This window comes from Melopsittacus undulatus, chromosome Z (genome assembly GCF_012275295.1).
Source record: "Melopsittacus undulatus isolate bMelUnd1 chromosome Z, bMelUnd1.mat.Z, whole genome shotgun sequence".
Taxonomy (NCBI): domain Eukaryota; kingdom Metazoa; phylum Chordata; class Aves; order Psittaciformes; family Psittaculidae; genus Melopsittacus; species Melopsittacus undulatus.
This window is the reverse complement of record NC_047557.1, coordinates 80,181,999-80,207,811: the sequence shown is the minus strand read 5'-3', so window position 1 is coordinate 80,207,811 and position 25,813 is coordinate 80,181,999. Positions and strand designations below refer to the sequence as shown.

General features: G+C 42.5%; 1 protein-coding gene across 7 annotated transcripts in view; it reads right to left on the bottom strand.

Moving 5' to 3' along the window:
• CAST (calpastatin) overlaps nucleotides 1-24,823 on the bottom strand; it is a 63,168-nt gene extending 38,345 nt beyond the window's left edge. For 2 of the 7 annotated variants that reach the window (XM_034072574.1, XM_034072578.1), the window contains exons 1-3: nucleotides 24,353-24,536; nucleotides 19,061-19,126; nucleotides 9,557-9,628 (exon numbers count right to left, since the gene is read on the bottom strand). In XM_034072574.1, coding sequence (XP_033928465.1) covers nucleotides 9,557-9,628; nucleotides 19,061-19,126; nucleotides 24,353-24,394 — 180 coding nt within the window. In that variant the 5' untranslated portion in view covers nucleotides 24,395-24,536. Of the gene's footprint in view, nucleotides 1-3,166; nucleotides 3,355-9,556; nucleotides 9,629-19,060; nucleotides 19,127-24,048; nucleotides 24,135-24,352; nucleotides 24,537-24,752 lie in introns of those variants that run through there. The other 5 variants (XM_034072577.1, XM_034072579.1, XM_034072576.1 and 2 more) reach the window with 4 other exon arrangements.
• Between the last annotated feature and the right edge of the window lie 990 nt (nucleotides 24,824-25,813).

Sequence of the window (25,813 nt, the reverse complement as noted above, 5' to 3'; positions counted from 1 at the left end):
AACACTCCTTTGTTCTTTTAAATGGAGTGAAAAGCAAAACCACAAACTTGCTCTGGTTTTATATGCAGATTATACCTATCCAGCATCAAATGGAGGCTTTGTTTCACTGGAAAAGCTTTTTAACTGAAGCACCAGGCAAGAAAAAAGTGTTTTATTTTCAGACTTATTTTTCATTATCAAAGATGTTCATTTTGCTGTAATTTTAATGAAGAGTGATCTCAGTATTTCCACTTGATCACAGAATGGGTTGTCTAATCTGAAATTTCCCTCAGCTATGTGTGGAGAAATACTCAGAAAAGCTATACTTTAGAGCAGGTAAAACTCCTCACTGCACATACGTAAGTACATGAAAAGAGTTCTGACAGCAATAATTTGTTTAAAAGTCCCCACTCTTATTTCTTAGAATGTGCTCTTCAATCACCTACTGTTTCCATCACAGTAAATTCTACAAGCTAGCACATACTGAAATTTCACTTTCATTCAGTCATATTCAAATATTAGAAGCAGCGCACCAGTACTGTCACCACTCTTCTCAGGTTCCCACAGAGCATTACAGAAATGTACAAGCTGCTTGCAGCTGTAGCAAAGCTCTCCTCTTTTATAGGTAGCTCAAAATCTTCAATTCTACGTCCTGCAGAAGGTTAGTATTTATCTGTCATTACTACAGCTAACTGCTTCAATTTCTGCATGCTGTTTTAAACAGCAGAATGTTCCAAAGCTATCGGCAGCTGCAAACTGTGAGCTGATAACACCATGAACACACACAATTAGATGCCAGCCACATGCCACACACTGCTGCTGAGCTCAGCTACGATTTGTGTCGCTTGGTCTGCAGAATCGCCCAGGGACAGCACGCCAAGAGGGACAGCATGCAAAGACCTTCTCAACAGACCTGGAATAGAAATGGGGAATTACAAACAAGACTGGTATTCTTTAAAGAGGAAGTTACTAAGATCGAAGTGTTGTGTAAAAGAGACCTTAATCTTAATGCTGGAGACCTCCAAGGTTATAATCTTGGTTATTTTCACTGCAATAATTAAACTAGGCAGTACTCAAAATGGGTGGCTGGCAGTCACAGAGCGATTCTCTGCATTAGACATGGTATTTCTCTGCTCCAGGATGCAGCAATAAAATGTTACTCACAAAGCCATGTAAACTGATACATTGTCACAATGGCATTGGCCATCAAAGTGGACAGAAAATTATATAGGGGGATAAACAAAAATTGCCAAGACAAGGAATCTTCATAGAACTTTGCTGTTGAAATATAATCTAAGGGTAATACTGCATAACCTGGGAGGGGTGTTGCTATTTTTCCATACATCATTTTAGAAAAAACACAACACTGTTCTTCTATTACTACTTTAAAAGAAGAAGACTGGGGCACTTCTTGCTTCAGCATTGCCTCTTAACTCAGGTTTTCTTGAAATCGCTTTGGAAGGGCCCCCTGCATACTCTGGAGGAAGAGACATGTTATTGATCAGTTAAAAAACCAGAATCTCCCCCTTCATGAGGTTTTGTCCTCTCACACAAAAGTTTCCTTCCTGGGGATCAAAAATGTTAGTTTTCTAGGTGGTTGGTTCAAGCACTAAGCAAGGCATAAAGGCAGGCACAAAGCCTACTTCTTCCAGAACCAGGAAGTATCAGTTCCTTAAAGCTCAGAACTTAGGTTTCTGAGCCTTAAAGTTGTTTCTGAGGAGCTCAGGAGGCCACTGGCCTCCTTACAAGGTTCTTTGTTTGGCAGAAGAGACTTTGGGCAAGGTTCCAAGCTCTTGCTAGTGCAGGTTCTCCTCCCTCAGGAAAGCAGAAAGCAAATCTAGTAAGAATGAACATGCTGGAGACCAACTGAAAAAGCAGTTCCTTTACTTTCCAGGGACAGAAGCTTCTCCTCTGTCCCCATTCCCAGTACTCCAAAAGCTACCACCTTTTAGATAATACAGCTTCGTCTGGGTTTGTTACTGGGAGCGTCTGCTTAAGGAGCAAAGCTCCAACACTAGAGCTGTGAGAAATACTGGCTAAGGAACTCATCCCTGAAACTCCAAGATCATGAAGAGAATTTTCTGCAAGCTCTACATACCCCATGTATCTAACCACACCAATAAAAACAAACAAACAAAACAAAGGAAAGCCAAACAAAAGCACTATCTTACAGAAGAATCTGACCATAAGAAATACATTAGCCTAGAAAAGAAAATGCCTTACATAGAAGAAATTACTACCCAGCATGCTTTACCTCAATGAAGAAAAATACAGCATGAAGAAAACTAGCTGCAAAAAAAGAAAACAAATAAGAACTCAGCAGGGGTGTCTGCAATGGTCAAGAACTCTCTGTTACTCAACACACTATATTCACTTTCTCCAAACAGGAGTTAGTATACTAGTAGCAATAATAAAACAATGGCATAGCCATTATTATAATAATAATCTAATTTCTACTATTAAAGAAAGAGCAATAACATTAAATTTATTGAAAAGTAGTATTTTCCCAGATGTTGGTTGTATCTGATATTTTAGCATCTTTTAGGTATCAAGTATAATAATCTCTTTTTGCCAGTAAGTTATTGATACCTAAGCACAACTCAGCCACCAAGTTGCTCATACAGATCCCTACACCCTGACTGCGCAGTATTTTCTATGTACCATAGGCTTACCAAGCTCTTGCATCTGTATGCCAAAAAAGTACAAGGGTTTTTGAAGCAAGAGTGTGGGTTGCTCTTGTTTTAAGCAAATAAAAATAAAACCAAAAGAAATTACAAACAAAACCAAATCCCAAACAAAAATACACAGAACTTAGACACTGCTTTAAAACTGCTCTTCTTCATCCCTCCCTTTTTCAAAAATAATGTAAACTACTTATTGTGTAATGTGTAAAACATGGAGTCTCACACAACGCCTAAAATTACTCTTTCCAGGATGTTAAAATCCCTTAAAAGTCTATTCACTACACACAGACAGTTTCAAAGTGCTGCTGATGACACGATCATGCTGGAAGCCCTGGAAGTCAGCAGGGGCTGACTATTGTGTTGCTTCAGCCCACAGAACTCCCGGAAGAGGAAAAAAAAAAAAAAAAAAAGAAAGAGAACTGCAAAATAAACGTAAATCAGCCTAAAACAGAGGCAGAAGGGAAGCAAAGCCAGTACGAATAGCAAACTTAGTACTTCTGTACCTCCTGCTTCCAGCAGGAATGTCAGGACACGGCTTCTTCTCGCGCCAGCCGCAGTTTTTGTTTTCCCAAGGTGCCGGCCAAGCCCTCGGCGAGCCCGTGTGCTAACAGCGCTCCCCTCCCAGCAGCACGGCCGCCCCACCTCCGTGACACACCGCCTGCGCCAGCGAACGGAACCCGAGCGAGCAGGTCCAGGCCCCGACAGCGCCACGGAAGTGCCAACGCAGAGGAGCTCTGCCCTCTGCCCCGCAGTGCTCTGCTGCATCCGGCATGAAGCCACAGTGAGCAAACCCATCGCCTTCTGAGGGCGCGTCTGCACGAGGTTTGAAGAAGTTTACCCACTGCACATGGCTGTCATTAAGCGTACAGATCGCACGGGGAGCCATGTGGAAAAACAGGGATGAAATGCCTGCCAGGATGGCACAACTCAGGGATGGTGCTACTTTCAGCTTTCAATAAACAGTATTTGTCTTCCACCCCTTGAGTCAGCAGCATTGTTGCCAAGGGGAAGAACCTACCCATTTCCCCTCAACAGACTGATGTTTCTGTCAGAAGTTTATGGGACACGCCCTCTCTAAATCTGGACTGATTATCCAGACTCCTAGAGTACATAAATGTTACTAATCTAAAGAAATTGACATGACTGAGCCCATTAAGGCTGCTGAAACTTGACTAATTAAGACTGTTATTAAGCATAACAAATCAAAATAGTTCATATGAATTTTAAAGGCACTTCCGGAGGTACCAATAGTGCCTGCTCTTTATAACTGTATTTTTTTCTAAATAATCAAATTGTCAACACCTGTTGTATTGGAGGGGCTTTTATAGGTTGTGAGGTTGTTTTACATTTGTTAAAGACACCCCCCCCCCAACAAACCTTTCAACCATTTGTTTCTTAGTAGCCTCTATGCCTCCCTTTATCACAAGAGAGTAAGAACAAGTCAGCCCTAGAAAGGGAAGTAGAAAGGGGAAAACAAGATATGACACAGGCTGATGAGAAAAACATCCCATTTTTGAGCTAAGTACCGAGTACATTTTTGTTAAACAATGTATTATTTTGACTGCTGCACAGCTTTACAAGTTGCAACTTTTGCAGTGGTCTCCAGATCAGAGGCTTCTTTCATAACCCTGCTTTTTAAACAAGATGACTTTAGGTGATGGATGCCACATGCTATGATGTTACACAAAACCAGCTCTTCCATGCAGGAGAGCTTCCAATTTTTAATATTTTAGTCTATTTTTGGCATGCCTCTGTGTGGACTAATGGGGGAAATTACAGACACACCACCCCGATCCTCAAAGTTATAACATCAAGGAAATTTTTGGATAAAATGCAACAGGTACTTCCAGGATGGAATGAGGTTGATACACACAGAATCCACCCTATGACAGCACCCCAAGCAACCCTGAGACATTGGCATATGGTCTCAGCATACATAAACTGAGCAGAGGATGGAATGGAGCCAACACATCATGGCCAGGCTCTCTTACAATCCCTGCAGGAGGGGGAACATGTACATAAACCACCTCACAGACGATGAAGGAAGCTATGTTTTTATTGTAGAATTTCAAACCAACCATTAACAAAATGTGTACTACTAGAGCCACTCAAGCTCAATAGGCATTTAGATAAAGCTCCATAACATAGAATTAAAAAAAAAATGAAACTTGTATTACTATGTAAAACCTGAACAGATACAAGGGCCTCCTAGAAGATCAGGAAACCTGAGAAACCAACACTGATTTATGATGAGAACTGAGAGCTGAAGAGTCGTTGCCCTTATGTAGGCAGACCAAGAAAAACAAGACTAACGAACCACTAATCAGGAAAGACTTTTCCTTGAGGTCTGAACCTGGACATCTATCTGAATCACAGAACCACAGGATGGTTTGGTTTGGAAGAGATCTTAAATGCTTATCTAGTTCCAATCTCCCTGCCTCCCTTCCACTAGACCAAGTTGCTCAAAGCCCCATCCAACCTGTCTTCAAGGGTCAGCAAAACATGATTAGGGTGTCCTTTTGGTAAACTATCCTCTTTATAATCTCATTTTAACAATAAAAATCACACCCACAGCTCAGAAGACCCCGTGCAGGCTAGGAGGCCCTTCCCTAAGCATGTGTACCAAGACAACCGTTATGTAAACTTATATAAGTCAGTTAACCAACTTGTAAATGGTGGGGTTATGGAGAGTTACTAATTTGAATTAAATCATATAAATGTGAAAAACTGAGGAGAGAAAATTAGGAAAGACTCCATCATGACTGCTGGGATCAACTGATGAACTGAACCTGTCTTCTCCCCCCACAGGAACACCAGATTGGTACGAGCTGTATGTACTTCATGTGCATTTAATGATCAGTTTTTAGCTGGCTTTATGTATGTTATTTTCACACTTGCTCTTGCAGTTACCATATTATATTATCAACAGCAATCTTTGAACTTTAAGCTATCACTGAGTTATATAATAGAAATTCTCAGCTGAGATCTATTTTGTGTGCATTTCTGGAGACTTCAAATGAAATGAAATTGACTTAAAATTGGCTTTAAAAATTGACTTAAATTTTTAACTCAATGGGTGAATCTGTTCCCATGAATTCTGAATAGGATGGCCAAATCACTCTCTGATACATTGTGCTGTCTGGTTGAATGCCTGCTGAAGGCTCTGACAAGCAGATCGGATACAAGGATCTACCCTTTCCTGGGATGGTAACAAACCCATCAAACTTACAAGTGAAGGGGTAAGATCTTCTCCCTTCTTGGAGGTAAACCACTTACTGAGGTAAAGACCCCTTAATGTGACACTGCTACCAAGATAATCAGCACTGTTCTTCACACGGACATGGTTCTTGTGATTTTCATGTGCTGGCAACAGCCCTGAGAGCAGTTTGCAAGAACAGTCTCATGGATTGCCATGGTCTTGCTGCAAAACACCTATAAATGATGATCTGTGCACCACGACACACATCTACTCTAAGGAGAACATGAAGTGGAAGTTCTCAGACCATTTAAATATTTTCCTGAATAACCCCCAGATTAAGAGATAGCCTTTTCAACCTTCACACTATAACTAGTAACACATAAATAAATTTAAGCATTTCCGTGGATGTTCCCAATCAGTAACGTGAGTTCACATGATTTCTGCTCAAAAATTCTTTGCTTCACAATAAGGTGCCTACAAAGCTCACAAAATCATAGAATCATAGAACTATAAAATAGTTAGGGCTGGAAAGGACCATAGGATAAAAATTTAGTCACAGTTAAATAAGGTATGCAGCAGAAAAAAATCCTAGCAAATAGACTGATAGTAGGCATCACTTTTGATGATAATCGAGACAAATCTGTGACAAAATTCCCAGTCTGCTGAATAAACAGTAGGTATTCACTCAAAGACATTCAGTAATTGTTCTTTTTTTCTTGTCATTTTCCTGTTTGTTGCAGAATAAAGCAGATTGAATCCCCCTTTAAAACAGTGTTAATTTGTATGCAAGCTGAAAGTATCTAACCTTATATTTCTTAAATTATCAAGATCAAGAAGCTTTCTCTGAAAATATTCAAGATCAGTCAAGTCAGAAATAAAAATAATTCTCACTAAATTACAACTGTTGTTGAATTCTTGCAGCACTGCTTCAATAAATTGTCCAGGAAAGTAGTATGAACAAAAATTCTCACTTCACTAAGCTATAGAGGCCAGCAACAAAAAGAAAATTATTACTCATTAAGAGCAATGCTAAAAAATCTACTACATAAAAAGCAGCAAAATGTCATTTGGTATCAACAGAATTACCATATAGGAACACAAAGATCCAAGAAAGATCACTGGATCTGGCTGAGTGCAAATATTAGTGCCTATTTATAGCTATAATTGAACACTGAGTTAGAAATTTGCTTTCCTGTTGGCTACATAACTGGCAAAACCAATTTAAAACACTGTAAAGAAAACACAGCTGCTGGTAGGGTAACTTTTGCAGAGGAAGGAGCTTAGTTCAGCTTTAATTCCTCACTGCTGCCTGCTAATAATGGTAGCAATGATTCCCTAGTGTGTGCACCTTGGCAGTGATGAAAGATGCTGCCCACAAGCAACGAGGATTGTGGGAGATTGTTAAATTTAGAAGATATAATTAAGAGAAGGTTTAGCCTAAATGAAGGAAAGTATTCATGGTCAAGTAGAAACTAAAAAGGTTAAACTTGAAATGGCTATTAAGAGTCAATTTTAAGAGCATGAAGTCAGTATTTTCATAGTACTGGAGAAACACCAAGTACTAATAAAACGCACAGCCCAAGTTGCTATAACCTAATATAAAACAATTCCTGGCAATTACATTACATCACATTTTTTTCATGATGCTTAACAGCATCACAGGAAATCATGCCTTGCAAACTTAATGTAAATGATATGCTTATAATAGAAAGAACACATACAGAAAGAAAAAAAAGACATAAAAGATGTGTCGGTTAGCAAACCGAACATGAGCTTCCACATGCAGTGCATCCAACTGGCAAATGGCATGCCAGAAGACTGTACTTGAGCCTGGCCCACTCCTTGCAGCTCTCATGGGAACTCCAGACGCACGACTATAATCAGCTTAACTAGCAGGAGACAGGCCCTCCCAAACTGTAAGGAACACACATAAAAGCAACAAAAATATTGGGCTGTCTTCAGCAATAGACAAATGTATTGAAAGAGGGGGACAACAGGATTTATATATCCTTGTGTCCTACTTCTTTGACTAGAAAATAAAAATAATTACTTAGGTGGCATAGAGATATCTGCAAGAATATTATTTTACAAAATCGTTTATTAATAATAAAAACCCCATTAGTTCAAAAGCAGAAACACTTCCTGCTGACAGAATCTTTTAAATTATGGGGTATCTCCAGATATGGAATACTGTGGCACATGCAAGTGACTTTTTGCTGTCAGGCTAAGGAGCAGACAGCCTCATGTCTTGCATGGAACTATCACAATGGAAAGCCCTTTGCACACATACAAGGGAGTGAAAGTGTCTTAAAGAATACTTTGAAGAGTGGTTTTGAAACCTAAAAGTGCAAGATAACCAAAGAACAAGATACCAGAGCAAGACAGTCTCATCTATACTACCAACTAGCAGCCCATACATCAGTCTGTAAGTACTACCACCAGTATTGGCATAGTGTGAATTGCACTGGACTGCATGCCAAATCACTCTCCTCTTGAGTAGGTTTTGAGAGTAGAGCAACTCTCTAGGTTAGAGATTCATTACCTGAGACTAAGAGATCCTTCCTTACCCAAGACAGAGAGATCCCTTACCCATTACAGATCCTTGATAAGTGACTGATAGCATGCTGAATTAATGCTGTCAAACATTACTAATCCATATAATTAATCAATATTATTATAAACATTGAATGGATAATTCCATTAGACACTAACCATTGTTCAAGCCTGAGACTAATGGACCCAGTTTCAGAGAGGCTCCAAAAGGAGTTCAGAAAGCAAGAGTGTCCACTTCTGGCTCACTTGAGGGGCCCTCTTTACTCTATGTGTCTCTAGTCTCTGTGTGAATCATTCTAACTCAATTCTGACTCAACCTTCTTTCCTATGTTTCTTCTATGCAGTAATTAATGAAGTGAACCTTGCCATCAAACTCACTGAATTGTGTCAAAGCACTGTTAAACTTTGTTAAATTCCATCAAACTTGCTGAATTGTCAACTTATTATTTTACCTCAGTAAACCATATGGCTACTTCTCTCTGAATCTTGAGTGAGGTGCATTCCACTTACCCATGACAAATTCGCACAAAACAGTGACTATCAACTAAAGCCACTAGCTCACGCGTGATCACCATGAGAAAGTGTACTTTCAGCACCCTATTTCAAACTTCAATGCTCTGTAAGACATCAGCACACTTAAAGTGATCCCTGCTTCTCTTCAGGAACCATGAACTGTGCTCCTATGCAAGTCATCTTTTAATACCTTAGACGGTAACTTCCTGACTGACTGAATTGTTCCAGGAGCTATGAAAGCAGAGCCAGTTCTCACTGCTTCAGAGTCATCAGGTCCACTGAGTAAAGAGAATCCAAACATCCAAACAACACTGAACAGTGAGAAAAGAACCATAGCCCTGTAACTCAAATGAACTTTGCCACTGATACCAATGGGACCAGGATTTTAAAAAGAGACTAACAAAGAACATGTGAAAGGAAAGAATGTAACCATATCTATTTCTTCAAAAAGTCAGTGCTGGAATTTTGCTGACCTACACTCCTCTTTAATTTCAATTCACTATATAAAGAGCATTGCAGTGTTCCTAAATGCTCACAAACTAACCATTTTCTGTCTCGTTGCAGGGGATGAAGTCATACCATATCCTTTTCATTTCTTAAAGAGACAATTCCTGTAAGTATGCATTACCTTAATAGCAGAAGGTGCTTCACTTGTCTGTGTTTTGAGGGGTTGGCTAACACTACCACTTGCTGGTTTCTTCTAAAAAAGAAAATAGAAAGAAAGACATAATAAAGGTCAGAAATGTTGATGAAGAAGGAAAAAAGCCAAGCAGAACTGCAAACAAACAAAACAGTATATAAAAAGGTACACTAAAAAACTTGCCCATTATAACATTTTATACAAGGCAAGTCATCCAGAAATAATTTCCATGTAACTTTTATTGACACAAATTCATTTCAATTTTGCTTCGAACAGAAAAAGCTGTTATCTTGCACTTAAATCTGTGCCATTTCCTGCAGCAAAGTGACTCCATTTTAATGAACAGTTAAAGCAACAGTAACCGTATATACTTTAATGAAAAGTATCAATTAAAATAAGATTGGTAAGATATTGCTGTATAGACTTAACTTGAACCACCAAGCAGAAGTTAACATTATACCTCGGGAAGTAAAGATATAAAGACAAAGGCAGAATAATGGGGTTTCTAGTCAATAAATATTCTTTCAACTGAAACAAAGCCATGACAACCTCCCATTTTTTACCAATGCAATGCCATTATCATCAAATACCATCAGGTACCGCTGCAAAAACTCAGCAACTGCTGAAACCACATCTAACAAAGTCTGAAAAAATAAGATTGGCAATGAATGCAGCAAAACGCTTTTTCAGATTCTTGGAGGCAGCAGATGAGTAAGACCTATTCATTTTCTCTGGTAAGCTGAAGCTGAAAATTCACAACACAACTAAAGAGTACAGACTTACACTACCCTCTACAGGCAGGGAAGTCTACAGAATGACCAGAGATTCAACAACCAACCTCATATGCAAACTCAGAAACACCAGTTTTCAACTGATGGGACGCTAGGTACTGTAACAGACTGAGAGACTCTGTCATTAAAGACCTCTTTCATTAATTCCACTTCTTGCTCTCTTTCAAATTTAGGTCCAAAACCAGAACAGCATCTCAGATAAACAAACTGCACATTTAACAGTCACCCTCCAGCCACAGCCTGGGGCAGTGGGCCACCCCTATGCAAGATTAACATCACAAAAATGTGGCCCAGACTGACAAAAAGTGGAGTATTTACATTAAGGATTTCACACTTCCAACTGGAAACAATGACAACCAAGTAAGACTTCACAGCCTTTTTAAAAAAACAAGTGTAATAGTGATTTTTCCAGTTAGAGGGGTGTTAGGAGTGTGACTGCCTTTACCAGACACCCCACCCCAGGCACTCCTGCCTGACCCACAGTGCTGCCGAGTACAGACCAGTACTACCCAGTGCAGACCTGCATAGCTCCTGGGGCCCAGCCCAACGCCAGGCTGACGGGTGGGGTTCCAAGTTCACACAGGAACAAAACTAAGCACGTATCCCAGAGACAGATGAGCAGGCAGGACACTGGCACAGCCAGCTGTGCTGCTGTCCAGTAGCACTCACGCACATCCAACTCACCATAACACACCAGCACCCCCAGCCACATCCGTTCCTCTGGGGCTCCAGAGGCAGGAGGTCACTAGTGCAATCACACATGCAGCACCCTCCGGGCTTATGAGCGTGGGCACTGTCGTGGGTCCCCTCAGCACTGTCATGGCCATTCTGCCACCTTGGCACCCCTGCCCATACCCCAGCCATCTGATGCTACAATGGGTCCCCCTCAGTGCTTGCTGCAAACATGCAGCAAACACACTCTCATTCCACCAGCACCCCAAACTCAGCACAGACCCTCTGCCCACCTCACACCCCTGCCCAGACTGGGGTCTCCTGCTCACCTCTGGCCCAGCTGCAGGTTTGCTGGTGAATACACGCACACCCCACACACCCCTGCCCTGGGGAGGACACAGACATTCACCTCCCGCCCTGCAGCTGGCACCAGCCTGTGACTCCTCTGTGTCCTCCCATCAGCTCATACCATTCCACTGACCCCACCTGCACCCCAGACCCCAATCGGGCTGCCAGCCTCAGCAGCTGCAAAGTCCAGCTCTCCTGCAGCCTCCCCAGAGCCCACCCACTGCTGCCACTGCCCAGGTTTATTTCTGGTTGTTGCCTCCACTGACACTAATTGCTCAGGTTTGATATCTCTGCACTGCTGCCCCTTCCCTTCCAGCTGAGGATATCTTTATGCCCAAGCAGCCAGGTTTGTTCTTGTTGCAGCCTCCCTCATCTTATTTACATGACCAAGTAGTCAGGTTTGTCTTGCTATTTTCTCCTCATGGCTCCTTTGACCAGACACGCCTAAAACAGCAGACACTCTCCATCCACACACCCTTCAACCCTCATTACAATGAACATTACTAATGCCCTTCAGAAACCAGCAGACCTCCAGCTCTAGGTGGCAATGCTTCTGAAGGCAGGTGACGGAGGTGTGATGCACTGCAGTTTTCTAGAGACAGTACCAAGATGCAGAACACCTTGGGTTTTACTGATGTAGTGCATTAAAGACTCAGTAGAAAATATTAGTCATAAATGCTTCAACTTTTAAATAAGTTAAGCTGCTGAAGGAACAGAAAATTTTAAGTGCCATACCCTTCAATTTAAAGAAAAAAAAAAGTCAAAAAAGAGCAGACCTCAGAAGAACAATCTGTATACCAGGTATACCTTCCTTATTACAGCTCCCAGCTTCCACCGCAGGCTCAACCTTTGGTTCAGGACCTCATAGTCATGGTATTCAGAGCTTACCTCTGGTACATATGTATTTCTAATGTATCTATGATGCTCTGAAAATCAACAAATAAATTACTGTTTTGAAGAGGGAGTTTTTGTAACACCTACCAACATATCAAAAAATTCAGGCACAAGGTGTGGCAGCCTGACCCTAGCTGGATGCCTCATGCCCACCTAGCTGCTCTGTCACTGCCCTCCTCAGCTGGACAGGGGAGAGAAAATACAACAAAAGCGTTGTGGGTAAAGGTGAGGGTAGGGAGATCACTCACTCATTACTGTCACGGGCAAAACAGACTCGACTTGGGGAAATTAGTTTAATTTAACTAGTTGGCTCCTTTTATTACTAATCACACTAGAGTAGGTCAACGAGGAATAAAACCAAATCATACAAAACCTTCTCTCCACCCCTCCCTTCTTCCAGGGCTCAATTTCACTTCTGAATTCCCTACCTCCTCTCCCTGCAGCAGCACAGGGAGATGGGGAAAGGGGACTGTGGTTAGTTTGTCACTTGTAGCATCTGCTGCAATGTCTCCTCAGGGGATCACAAACTGTTCCAGGGAGGGTCCCCTATAGGGTGCAGCCCTTCTGGAACAGAGGGCTTCAGTGTGGGTCCCCCACCAGGTCACAGGTCCTGCCACCAAACCTGCTCCACTGTGGGCTCCTGTCTCCATGGGGCCACAGGTCCTGCCAGCAGCCTGCTCCAGCATGGGCTTCCCAAAGCATCACAGTCTTCTTCAGGCCTACCCCTGCTCCAGCATTGGGTCCTCCCTAGGTTGCAGATGGATATCTGCTCCACCGTGGGCTGCAAGGCACAGCCTGCCTTACCATGGTCTGCACCACAGGCTGCAGGGGAATCAGTCTTTGCTCTGGCACCTGGAACACATCCTCCCTCCTTCCTTACTGACCTTTGGTTCTGCAGAGCTGCTGCTCTCATGTATTCTCACTCCTCTCTCTGGCTGCAGTTGCACACACATTTTTTCCATCTTCGCATATATGCTATCTCAGAGATGCTACCACTGTTACTTACAGGCTCAGCCTTGGCAAGCAGAGGATCTGTCTTGGGTCTGGCTTCATTGGGTCCATGAGACATAGGGAAGTTTCTGGCATCTTCTCACAGAAGCCACCCCTGTAGCCCCTCTGCTATCAAAACCTTGCCATATGAAACCAATACACAAGTCTAGCCTCTTTCCCCACACCCCCTCCAAGCATGAACTAGGAAAAAACGTAACAGAGTGAAATAAATCCTTGTCCTGAACATGAAATTCTGTTAATCAGTATGAAGGAAAAATTCTTAATGTATACATTTTGCTGTTTCATGGTAAGTGGAACAGCAATAAAGATACACAGGTAAGAGAGACAGAAGAAAAAGAAGCAAATAAATTCTTTGGAGTAGAGAAAGCCTACCTAGAAATAAGCTACATGGAAAGTTAAGCCACCACAGCAAATCAGTATGCTTTGCTGAATACTGATCACAGCAGGCTGAGTAATACATTTCGGTTCCCAGGGTTATCTTTCAACAGTAACTTCTTTGGTATTTACCCCTTAATGCATTTGTAAAAGCAGAAAAATTCACCACATCATGCTGCTATGTTCATCCTTCTTTAACACTTATTGAAATAATGGTTTTATGGGCTTCCTAGCATCCTCCCCACAATGCCCCCTCTAGGCAAACCAGCTCTGACCATCCTTTATCAACAAATCCATTAGAGCTGTTCCCATCTTTTCCCCTTCCTAGAAAGACACAATCAGCTGAAGAATTGCACCTGTACAATTGTACACCTTGCAGCTGTACTCACGTCTCACTTCCCAACCTGATAATAATAGGCTAATGAATTATCAAAGCTTAGCTTCTTTAGAAGAATCAAGAGCCTGAAAGGGTGCATGAAGGAATGAAAGCTCTGGCACACAGGTACTTATAACCTTACTCTTCATTGTTAGCAACGACTTCAGAACAAAAAGCCAAAACATTGCTTCAGAGTGAAATATTAATTCCCCACGTTTAATAAAGGGGAGATAAAACATGTATCTCTTATGTAGATTTTCTGAAGGAAGACATGCAGTAAGACTGATGTCTAGAGATAAGGATTAAATATTCATTTTGGACTGTAACATTCAAGTGTTATAACACTGCAAAGAGAATGCATATAGTTGTTTTGAATTAAAAAAAAGAAAATCACATGAGGAAAGAACGTGCAGTCTCTGTCTTTGAAATGCTTTTGACAACTACTTTTTGCATCTTGGCTGAAGAAGAACAAAACCAGGAAAGTAAGACAGGGAAGGAAGCTGGTTCTGTACTGCTCAGAAACCCTCCACTCCTCCACTGAGGATCATACTCCCCTGCCGCCATCAGGTGCTCTTGCAGCGGATAAAAACCCAACCAATGCAGTTTAAAATAAATAATTTGGTACCAAAATGCAAAGAAGCCTCACAAACACTCCAGTCAAAGTTATTTATGCACTTCCATAACCCAGATTAGTACTGGCACCCCAACAGATTTTTATCACTCATGAAGTCATTACTCAGTGTTATACCCCTGGACTCTGAGTAACTGAATCCTGCATGACAAGCATCAAGATTAAAAACTATCCCAGAAATTCTGAGGTCAGAGCAAAGAATTAACTCCAAAAGGAAAGTGATGCCTCAGTGCCAATTACCACTGTCATCTTTTCAAACTAAAGATAATATTTCCCATTAAGAATAATGAGCTGAGCTAGCAGCATGTATTTTGTCTACACTGCTGTAAAGCATGAATCAAAATGGCGCGATGCATCAGGGAGGGTCTTGTTTCATACCATAGCTGGTAAAACACAGCTCCACTCTAAGCTAGGGCTTCAAATTCCTAGAATATATGATTCTGTCTTCCTTTTAATATACCACATTTTTATGTTCAGATGTCAACAATTCACAGGCTAGTTTTTTTGACTGATACAGAAGCTCTCCTCAGTTTTTCTCTCTATGACAGTAAAAAGAGGATAGATCTTTCCAGTGAAGGAAAAGGAAATTTCCTATTCCATATACTTTGCAATACCATGCCACAAACATGTTGACTCAGAACCACAATATCAAAACACAGTGAGAAAACAGGCAGATATGTGAAAACAGCAGCACATCACTTACTTTTACTGGATTCAGGTGCATCTCAGCTGCAAATATGGAGCAACTTCAAGTGCCTGAGCAACCCACCAATTCCAACAACAATCTTTCCTGCTAACATCTACCAGACACACATCCACAAGGAATCAAAACGTTTCATTAAAGCTGATTTAGATCACGAAGTCTCCTCTTCTTCTTAGAATGTGAATTCAACAAATGTAAGGTTCTAACAACCAAGACATTATATCCTTGTGACTGGAAACTTTGTCCTTGAGCAATGACTAACACAACCGTAACACACACACACTTTCATGGTCAGCTACGCTGATAAAGAAGCATGTATCTTCTTTTGATTACATATTCTAGCACACCTGCAGTTTCCAGCTTTGTCCCTCCAGCAAATCTTTCGCCTCTGGCTACAAGACACCAGGTATATATACACATTCAGTTGCTCATCACTGGACTAACAGATTATGTGTATTTCAACCTAAAGCTGACCATTCCTGTGGCAAAGTAGATCCCCCTGTCTGTCTAGATGTGCTTGAGTAGCATCACTGAAATGAGGCAAAACAGTGTGAGTGTCTTTCCTTTGCTAACAGGTAATGAAGTGAAGATCAATCTTTCCAAGAGCAACATGGCCTATGAAGTAGGATTCTGAAACCCTTCCACAATACCTCTCTCTTGTGCTACGTGCAATGCACTGAGTATTAATGCAACCAAAGGGCTTCCAAGTAACTGCCACAGGCTACTGTGAAGGATCAGAGTTAAAGTAAAAAGGGTATATTAAACTTAAGGCCACATCTTAGTTTTTGTTTCCAGAAATTAAACAGACTACATTTAGTATTCTAGAAGGAAGAGTTGGAACCCTAGTACGACATTAAACTTCATGTTTCCAGTCACTGAGCAGAAGAGGTGAGAGCTGGACCCTTGGGAAGAGCGGCAGGGAAGGACTGTGTGCATCCTTTACTTTCCAGCCTGCACAGCCATTCAGCAGAATGGAGGCTGCTGGAAACTGCTGCTGAACTCACCTGCTGTCTGTTTCTTCCAGTCAGTCAGAAGGCTCTAGCTGTGCAGCTTAAGTGTCAGCACCTTCAGTGCAGTAGAACAGAGTGGATTTTAGAAGCTGCATTTTTAAGTGAGGAGTAAACACAAACTACAGCTGCCAGCTGTGCTACCAGTACCATGCAGAAAAGAGGCCTGTTCCATGATTCAGAGGGAAAGGCTCACTGCCTTCAGGGAGTTCAAGGCTTCGCCTCTGAGCTTAGAGTATGCTGTTTATTACACACTGAGTGGATCAGCCTGGTACTTGGTGACCTGATTTCTTTTCTGTCCTTTTGAGCAGCTGGATGACCTTAAGTGAGTCAAATCCAGCTCTATGCTTCAGCATCTCCCATTCCCCACATTTGTCTAAGTCACTCAGGTAATATGTCTAGTCTTCTTTTGTACAATACTGGAAGATCTAAGGATGAAAGGACTGTGTGATAGTTAAGCAATAAGCTACTGGAAACAAAAAGTAAATACTTCTGGAAGGAACAATCTTATGAACTAACGTGTTAGTACATCACAGATAAAATGCACATACTCCCCGTTATGATTGTATGTAATTCCAAAGCTATATTAAATAGATATCCTTCACACTCGTAACTCCTAACTCTTTTACAGCATTATTTTCTTTTACCATATTATGATGCCAGAAATGAAAAAATGTAATGGAGCCATCAAATCTCCTCCACACCTCTGTCCAAGTACATGTTTTGCCAAGCAGGTTTTTATTTACGGTAAACCTGCTGGGTTTTTTTCAATCTACTTTTAAGTCACTAGGAATGAAAGGTTTGAGAAGTCCATTCTATGCCTTATTAATTTTGAGCTCTCCTTGATGACATAGTTTATTAGCATTTCCCACTCACTATATAACCAAAGAATCAGAGGAACAAAGCTATTATGATTTTTAGCTACACAATGAGTATACAGGCTTTTACAATTTTCCCTTCAATATGAATATGAATTCGTCAAAGACCTTCATGTTTCCTTGTCATTTTTATAATGCATTACCAAACATTTTCTTGTAGGGAGGTGAACAAACTCAATATGCTAGACGAGGTTATCTACAGGTATCTACAGATAGATTATAAATTTCTGCTTCAAAAAGCAGGCATAATCTCTGACTTTTAGATAAAAATATGACATTAAAGACTCTTAAGAAAGCTGTACAAATATTTTAATTGCTATCTCAACTGCTTAAAAAAATCAGAGTGCTTTGGAGGTGGACGTGAACCAAGGTGGACCTGAAGCTGTTCAGTGGGCCTAAGGAAAAGCAATTTGATCTACTTTCCCTTTTAAGCATTGTAAAATGAATGAGGAACAAGTCAAATATAAAAATAAGTTCACAAGAGGAAACACAAATGCAGGATTCTAAGGACTCAGAAAGCAAAAACTTTCTAGCTAGAAATAATGTTCCCAGTGAAAGGTCAGAAGCAGTAACTCCACAACCCAAACTATGGGCTTCAACTCCTAGCCTTCCCAAGAAGTCAGCACTTCTATATTCAGAACATGCAAAGAATTTGGCATTAAACTTAGAATGTATAAAAGAACAATGTTATTTAAGCAGTAATTAAAACTGCCCGGAGAGGAAAGGAGGAACATGTTTCCAGGCTAGACAAGCCTTCCTTGGTATGTGGACAGGAAAGAAAGGTAATTGCTTTAATCATCCACTTCAGAGGATGGCAGTAAAAGCATTCACTGGCCTTGATTTTCACTGCAGTTAAAGGTATCACAGCTTAGACAAAGTTATTTTCTGCATAGCTTCTGCTGTGAATACAGTACCAGCCACACCTGTTTCTAGCTTCACTGTATCAGTGACTGACATTTGAAGCCAACATGTAGACAATTAGTAACTGGGGTACATACAAATTCTTCTCTTTCTGTATCTAATGTTAGCCTTCCTTAGGGAGGGTCTGCTCCTGCTTGCAATAGAAGAGATTCTTGGGGAACTAATTATCAGTACCCGGACTCACATTCTGACGTGGACACCTTCTCTTTGTAATACCAGCCTGACTCACTGGCACACAAGGACCTACCTCCCAGTGGCTACAGGGAGACAGCTGACCTTTCCAAGTACTGTTCCTAACACTGCCTTTAACCCATATTGCTTCTGACTATAAAATTGCTTCTATAAATCCAGTGTTATAACCCAGCAGGGACTCTTGAATCAGTTCCTGAGAAGGCAGGACAAATAAATATATTTTCTAATATACAACATGGCCCACATATTTACAAGTATGTCAGGAAATGGCAGACATCTGTGCAACATCTATGTATGAATTTGGATCTGTATCTTTGGAAGAAAAGCCAGGATACAGACAGGGTGAAAAGCATCACAGTGCACTTGCTTCATCCCTGTTTCTGGACAACTGAAAAACTAGGCTCATCAGATGCATCCCACAGCTACCTGCACTGCAGAACAGACATATCTACAGAGATCATTTCCATCAATACAAATGTGAAGTATTTGTGAAAGGATCAACAGAACAAAGAAATATTTTCAGCAGGCTGCTCAGCAGCACAGGACAGAACTATACATTCCTGGAATGAATGAGTGACTACAGTCACCAGTTAATTACCTGAAAACTACCACTTTGCTATCAAAACACAAAAACCTGTATGGGGGGAAATTCACTACCAACAATTCTTAGCATGTTCAAATACTTGAATTTACCTCTGCCACATCTGCTTCTTTCTCTCCTGATTTGGAAGAAGCTCCACCTGCCTTCTTGTCACCATGCTGTTAAACAGAGAAAATAAATGCGTAGTTATTAAGGTTTTACAGTATACCTTCTATGTAGAGAAATTCCCAAACATCTTGGTGCATGTATGATACCTTTCACCTACCACAATACAACAGAAAATAACATCGTTAAGTTTTCCTTCTCACTAATGGACAGGATTTTTAAATGACCTGCTGAGTATCTTCAAGCAAAATCACAAAGTCATGCCAGGACAGTACATGTAACATGATTGCTCCTGTGACAAGTTCTGGAAGATACTAAGCTTATCACTCATTCCTCACCAGCACACCACTCTTCAATACTGGCTTCAGAAACACTGTTCCACCAGCCTCAGCAGAAACTGAACATCTCTCAGAGAGACCAACGTGATATACGCTATCACGAGCACTCCAACACCTGCTTAGACACGTTAGAATGCTTGTCATGCACAGCCTTCTTTACCTGGAAGAAAGCTGTTACTATTATCTCCAGAATTCTGCTGCTGATATGCAAGAACTAAATTTTGTAGCAGTGCAGGCACAGGTACACATTAGGAAATACAGTTCTTCCATATCTCCCAAACCTCCTTCATCCCCTCCAACACTTAAACCTCTGCTTCATCTAGCCTTATGTGCAATCCCATCTGCTGCCCACGTGCCGCAGATGTACAGTGTACAGAAGGACAGTTTGTTCAGCATGCACACTGGCATCCAGCGCATGTTTTACTCTCTGCATCTCTGGTGAGAGGTGAATATGGCCCCTCAGAAAATTTTTTTTCAAAAGCGAATTGTTTAATCTTTAGAACAGTAAAAAAGTAAAAAACGAAACATTTTACCACAAATACAGAAGTCACTGTTATCTAATAGCCAGCTGTAACTTCCAAAAGTAACTGAGACATCTGGGAATGAGGATTCATGTCCAGTTTGTTTTGTTGAGTAAATAGAGGAGATGATTTGAGACCCATTTATTCCCTTCTGTTTCGAGGACTGAGCAGCAGGAGGTACAGTTTGCTAACCCACTAATGTAACAAGTTTGCACAGATTTTTCTTTACATGGCTACAGGGAGAAAGTGATGATCCATGTATGACTGCACTATTTTCAACAGGAACATGTTCAAGCACATCAGCAGACACTCTGGGAAAATACTATAACTTAACGAACAAGTAAGACTAAAAAAAAACTAGCATGTGTCTAATCTGTTTCCACTATTTTGGTCTACAACAACATTTTCAAAAATTGTTTTAGTCAACTTCTAACAATTCAAGATTTTAAAATTAGTTTGGCATGAGTAAGATAATTGACAAGTTTTAAAACTGAAAATACTATTCTCATATTCCAATTGTGCCTCTTCAGAGGAAAAACAATCCTTGTAGGTTGTTGTTTAATATGAGATGAATTGAGTCAGTGTCCTGTAATAGCACTTTCAGTATAGACACAATTAGCCCCATTATCTGCACTTTTTAGTGATACAATAAAAGCCCACACCACATACACACCTCTGAAAGCAATGTCAATATGTGTGTTCTTATTTACAAAGTGGTAAGTCCAGAGCCAGCACTGCTACACACTCAGGAACCACAGCTCCTGCCCAGCAAAACTTTGTTGTGTGGACCAGCTCTCTTCCTAAACAGATACCCTTGGCACAAAGTGTTACCTAGATTCAGCTACTAAAACAAGTATGCCTTTCTGTACCCTGCACATATTTTATTGCTTTTATTCATTTGCTTCTTCAACTTCGGCCATAGCTTTAAAAGCAGCAACACCATTTAAAGCTTAGATTGTTGGAGTTTTTTTTTCTTTTGATAAAACAACTCACAGAATGCAGGAGTCTTACTTACCTCCTAAAGAGTGTGCCAGGCTTTTACCAGGGCCAAATCTGGTGTTACAATTTCTCCCTAATTAATCTCCTTGTCTTCACATCAAGGAAACCCATACCACACAGGACCACCGCATCAACAGGGCTTCCAATCTCAAGACTACAAAGAGGAAGATAATGCTGTGTCCCAGTGAGTCACAGAGCTCAGGGTGTGCTCTCTTGGGTGCTCAGACTTCTGTGTTTGCCTGCCTCAGCATCCACTTTTCCTCTTTTCCCATCCTCAACTCGACAGCAAGGCACAGCCATCTATGCTGCCTGCAGAGGGCAGGACAAGGGGGCAGCATTCCCTCAACCAGGGTATCAAAGCCATGTTCCAGAAGGACCCCAGAGCAGCTTTACTGGCTAGAGAGGAACAGGAATGGACCAGGACAATGGCCACAACTTTACTACCCCTAAATTCAAGTCAGAGAGAGATTAAATGTCTTCCTTCTAGAAGGCTGTGCCAAGTAACGTCTACAACAATGAGGCTGTGACTTAAAGGCCAAATACTGCTCATCACATATGGCCTGACCAAAGTAATTTTCTATCCAATCAGTTGGAGTGACGCACTGTGTGCACATTCAGCAGTGATACTCTCTGGATTTGGATAATAAAACAGCCTATGAAAGTATTACCTCACCTGAAAGTCTGCCATCCTGAGGAGGTAACCTGGGAATGCAACTTCCTAATACACCTGAGAAGGCCACACTGGTTCCCTGAACAGCTGATGCTTGAGACAAAAAGAGACCCTGTTTCAAAAATGCCTTTCAGCAAGTGTTTTCTGCTCTATATTTCCAAGCTTTGAACCTTCTACTAAAAAAAGGAAAAAAAAATATAAAAGCAAATCAATTAATCTGCTTAGCAAGAGACTAAGCAAGCTTAGGTTTTTCAGGACTGTATGCATCCATCACTCTTTTACATTCTCAAGTGGATGACAGAGTTGCCTTTTCCTTTAGGCACTCTTTCTTTTTTTGCACTCATCTTTCCTTATATTGCCAAAGGAATATATCCATAACCAAGCCAGAGGACAGGAGCAGCTCCAGTTCTGTCACAGAGACAGTGGCCATACAGTTGAAGTTACATTTCTAGTTCAACTAAGGAACTAACAAGAATTCCTTACAGTTGTTAAAGTTGGCTCAAAATATTTTCCATCTTTAATAACTAAAACTGAAACACATAAACCCACTCTTAATCACATGTTCAGAAAATACAGAGAAGTATCATGAACCAGAACATTTATCCTGAGATATTCATCCTGTTCAACAGTGCACAAAAATGTCATGACACTATTGTTTTATAGACACAACTTTAACTTCTTATTCAAAGAGTATTCATAAACTAGAAAGAAATTGGCCTCGGTGTAAAACACAGGGCAAAATTCTAAAAACTGAACACAAAACTACATTCTCAGCCCACGCTTGCACAAATCACATCTCAACTAAAGGTCTTGCATCAAGAAATTCCTACTAAACCTCAGGGGCCCCATAAGCATAAATGAACTTTTGATTCAAAGACATTGAGCAGCATCTCAGAGGACTGCAGTGACAACACACTCAGTCACTGGGTGAGAAGGGAAGCCTCCTTGCAAGCCTCTCATATTAAGTCAACCAACTTTGCACTGCAGATATTAAAGGAGATGTATCATTTCATGCAGAGAGGAATCTGACCTATTGTTTTCAGTTAGAACTGAGAATGCAGCAGATTGTTGATGCTGCTCAGGAGACTGCCAAATAGAAAGAGGTGCCAGGGGAACTACAATCAAGCAATGTAAGGAATGGAAAGGTGAAACCTAGATTCTTATTAAAGCCATCCTGTTCTGCTTTAAATGCACAACCCAGTAAAAGCCTTGGTAGAGAGACCAGTGAATCTTTTTTGTGCCTTTTCTTCTCTCTTACCTTTTCTGCCTTCCTTACTTATCCTTTAGGAAGGTCTTCCAGGCAGAAACTGCCCTGTGCACTGGGCCAGAGCAGGCTGCAGTCCCACATAGAGGCCTGCAGGTGCTGTTCTGGTGCCAAAACTGTAACCAGAGGTTTACTACAGAGCACGTGGGTCTGCGGTTTCCTTACCTGATCACAGATAGCAGCACACTGTCTTAGCATCTTTTTGTACGTTAGATTCAGTGACCCAGGGCAAACGAGGCCTTTAACATTCATGTCATCACTTAACACAGCAATTCCCAAACATTCCTCCTTGTAACTCGGTGTCCTCCACTACACTGTATCACTGATTTGACTTGACACAACAAACAATACTCAAAAACGTTTCTAAACACCTATAGAAGCTACTTACAGCAATTTAAAAGTAGTTATAAATTTAACAAATACCATTTACCTGATCATATATTCTGGAAATACATTAAGTTTTTTTTCTGAAACCTACCTTACACAGTGCATACTTTCCATAAAACTTTAACATAACGCAAACTCTTTTTCACTACTCTGTAGAGACCAACTGTTTCCACATATGACTAATAAACTATAAAGAAAACTTTCAACAACAATTGCAGGTTTATAATGACTAACGGCCTAAATCCAGCCAAATCACGTGGAGCTATCAGACAGCTGTGGTTTACTCAGGGAGAATCTAGCAAGCTACAGCTATTCCTGGCAACTCCTCTACCTACCTGCAGTTAAGAATATGTCCCTGAGAACAGACACACTATGAAGGTTTTTCCAAAGCAGAAACAATCCCATAAAAAATCTGCCTTATGTCACACATGGCTGTGTTTTGACCGAGTGGTGCAGTTTTCGTCAGCTAGCAAGCTTTGCCTTACTTCAGAAGATGACATAAACTGCCAAATCCCTGTTTTTTTCAGGGTCACTTATCCGCAGCGGGATGATGGACGTAAAACCAGAGTACACCACGTTCTCATTTGACCTGAAACTCTACCGCACGAAAGCTTTGGGAAAAAAAAAAAAAAAAAAAAAAAAAGCGCTGATGTACCTTCTGTCACCGTAAAATCCTTTCCTAAGCCTTAAAGACAGAGAGTGGAGGCCGCTCGCGGGAGCGGCACGCCACCGCCCCCTTCTCTCCCCCGGGGGTGGCCCAGGCTACCCGGCCTTCCCGCCGCACCCCTGCATTTACCGTGGCGTACCACCACCGCGCGAAAGCCATGGCGCTGCCCTCTGCTTGCTGCTCTCTGCCGCCCAACTCGGCTCGGCTCGTCAAGGCCTGGGCCGCACCCCGCCCCACCAGCCACCTCCACCCCAGGGCGGCACCGCCGCAGCAGCGGCCTCCCACTGCCGGGCCCCGCGGCCCCAGGGTGGCATCCGCGGCCCCGCCGAGCCCGTGGGGCAGCCCGGGCAGCACCCCTGGGGCTCGCCACTGCCATCCCCACAGCGCCCCGGGGGCTACAGCCACCCGGACCGCCGGCCGAGCCCCACCTTACCGCGGCGGGGGGCGGGTGCCTCGCCGTTCCGGGCTGAGACATAGCGGCGGGACTCCCTGCCGCCTGCCCCGGTGCGGCTCCAGGCCACGGAGAAGCGAGGGTCGGCCCGGCGAAGCGAAAGGGAGCGACAGATCTAGGGACGCGACGACCCCAGTGCCACAGCTTTCTGGGACGGCGGCGGATCCTCCTCTTTCTTCCGGGACCGGGGGGGGGCGCGGGAGGAAGAGGGCTGAGGATCGCGGCGATAGCTTGGGTCCGGAGGAAGCAGCGGGCCTGCCCACTACTCGCAAGTGCCGAGGCAGGGAATGCTCACCCGAAACTAGAGTGTCTTGAATAGAGAAGGTCTGAGGGCGAGGGGGGAAAGGACCAGATTCTTTTCTTTTGCTGCGAAAGACTTTACCATTGGAAGAGCGTTGGGTATGGGCACCCGACCCTCAGGTGGAGATTGGCGCTGAGGCAGCTCGTGTCAGATATCCTGCCTCCGTGGCTTTCCCCTAGATGGAGCCGGGCAGTGCGTGTCTTGTGCGTACTCTGTCATCCCGGGTCCTCTGCCAGCCTCCAGCCTTTGCCAGAGCCTTGGCCTGAACTCACACTAAAGAAGGGGAACATCTTCACACCTTCCTGCAAAACCGTGCCCTTGGTTTTGAAGTTGGTCATACATCCTGTGGGTTGCTGGGGTGGTAATGCTCGTGTTTAGGGAATTTAGCATAGCTAGGGCTGTTAAATGTAAAAGCTTTCTGGGTCTGATCTTTATTTGAGAGTGAGTCCCAAACATCTCTGTCCGTGTAAATCTACACAAATGAGCCGTGTGGGGTGTAGTGATGGTTCTTCCAAGCTACTGCAGGAACAGATCATGGTCAGTCAGAGCTGAAAGAATCATAGAATCATAGAATGGTTTGTGTTAGAAGGGACTTTAAAGCTCATCCAGTTCAACACCCTGCCGTGGGCAGGGACCCCTCCCACAAGTCCAGGTTGCTCCAAGCCCACTCCAGCCTCGCCTTGGACACTGCCAGGGATGGGGCAGCCACAGCTTCTCAGGGCACCCTGTGCCAGGGCCTCAGCAACCTCACAGGAAAGAAATTCTGCCTGAGAGCTCATTTCAGTCTCCCCTCTGTCAGGTTAAAGCCATTCCCCCTTGTCCTGTCCCTAAAGGCTCTTGTCCAAAGCACCCTCCAGGTCTCTTGCAGCACTTTTAGGCACTGGCAGCTGCTGTAAGGTCTCCCCTTATGGAGCCGTAAGGGGGAGCCATATTTTCTCCAGGCTGAACCAGCCCAGCTCTCAGCCTGTCTCCAGAGCAGAGCTGCTCCAGCCCTTGCAGAATCTTCATGGCCTCCTCTGGACTCACTCCAACAGCTCCATGTCCCTCCTGTGTTGTTGCCCCAGAGCTGGATGCAGGACTGCAGTGGGGGGTCTACCCAGAGTGTAGCAGAGGGACAGAATCCGCTCCCTGACTTACTGCTC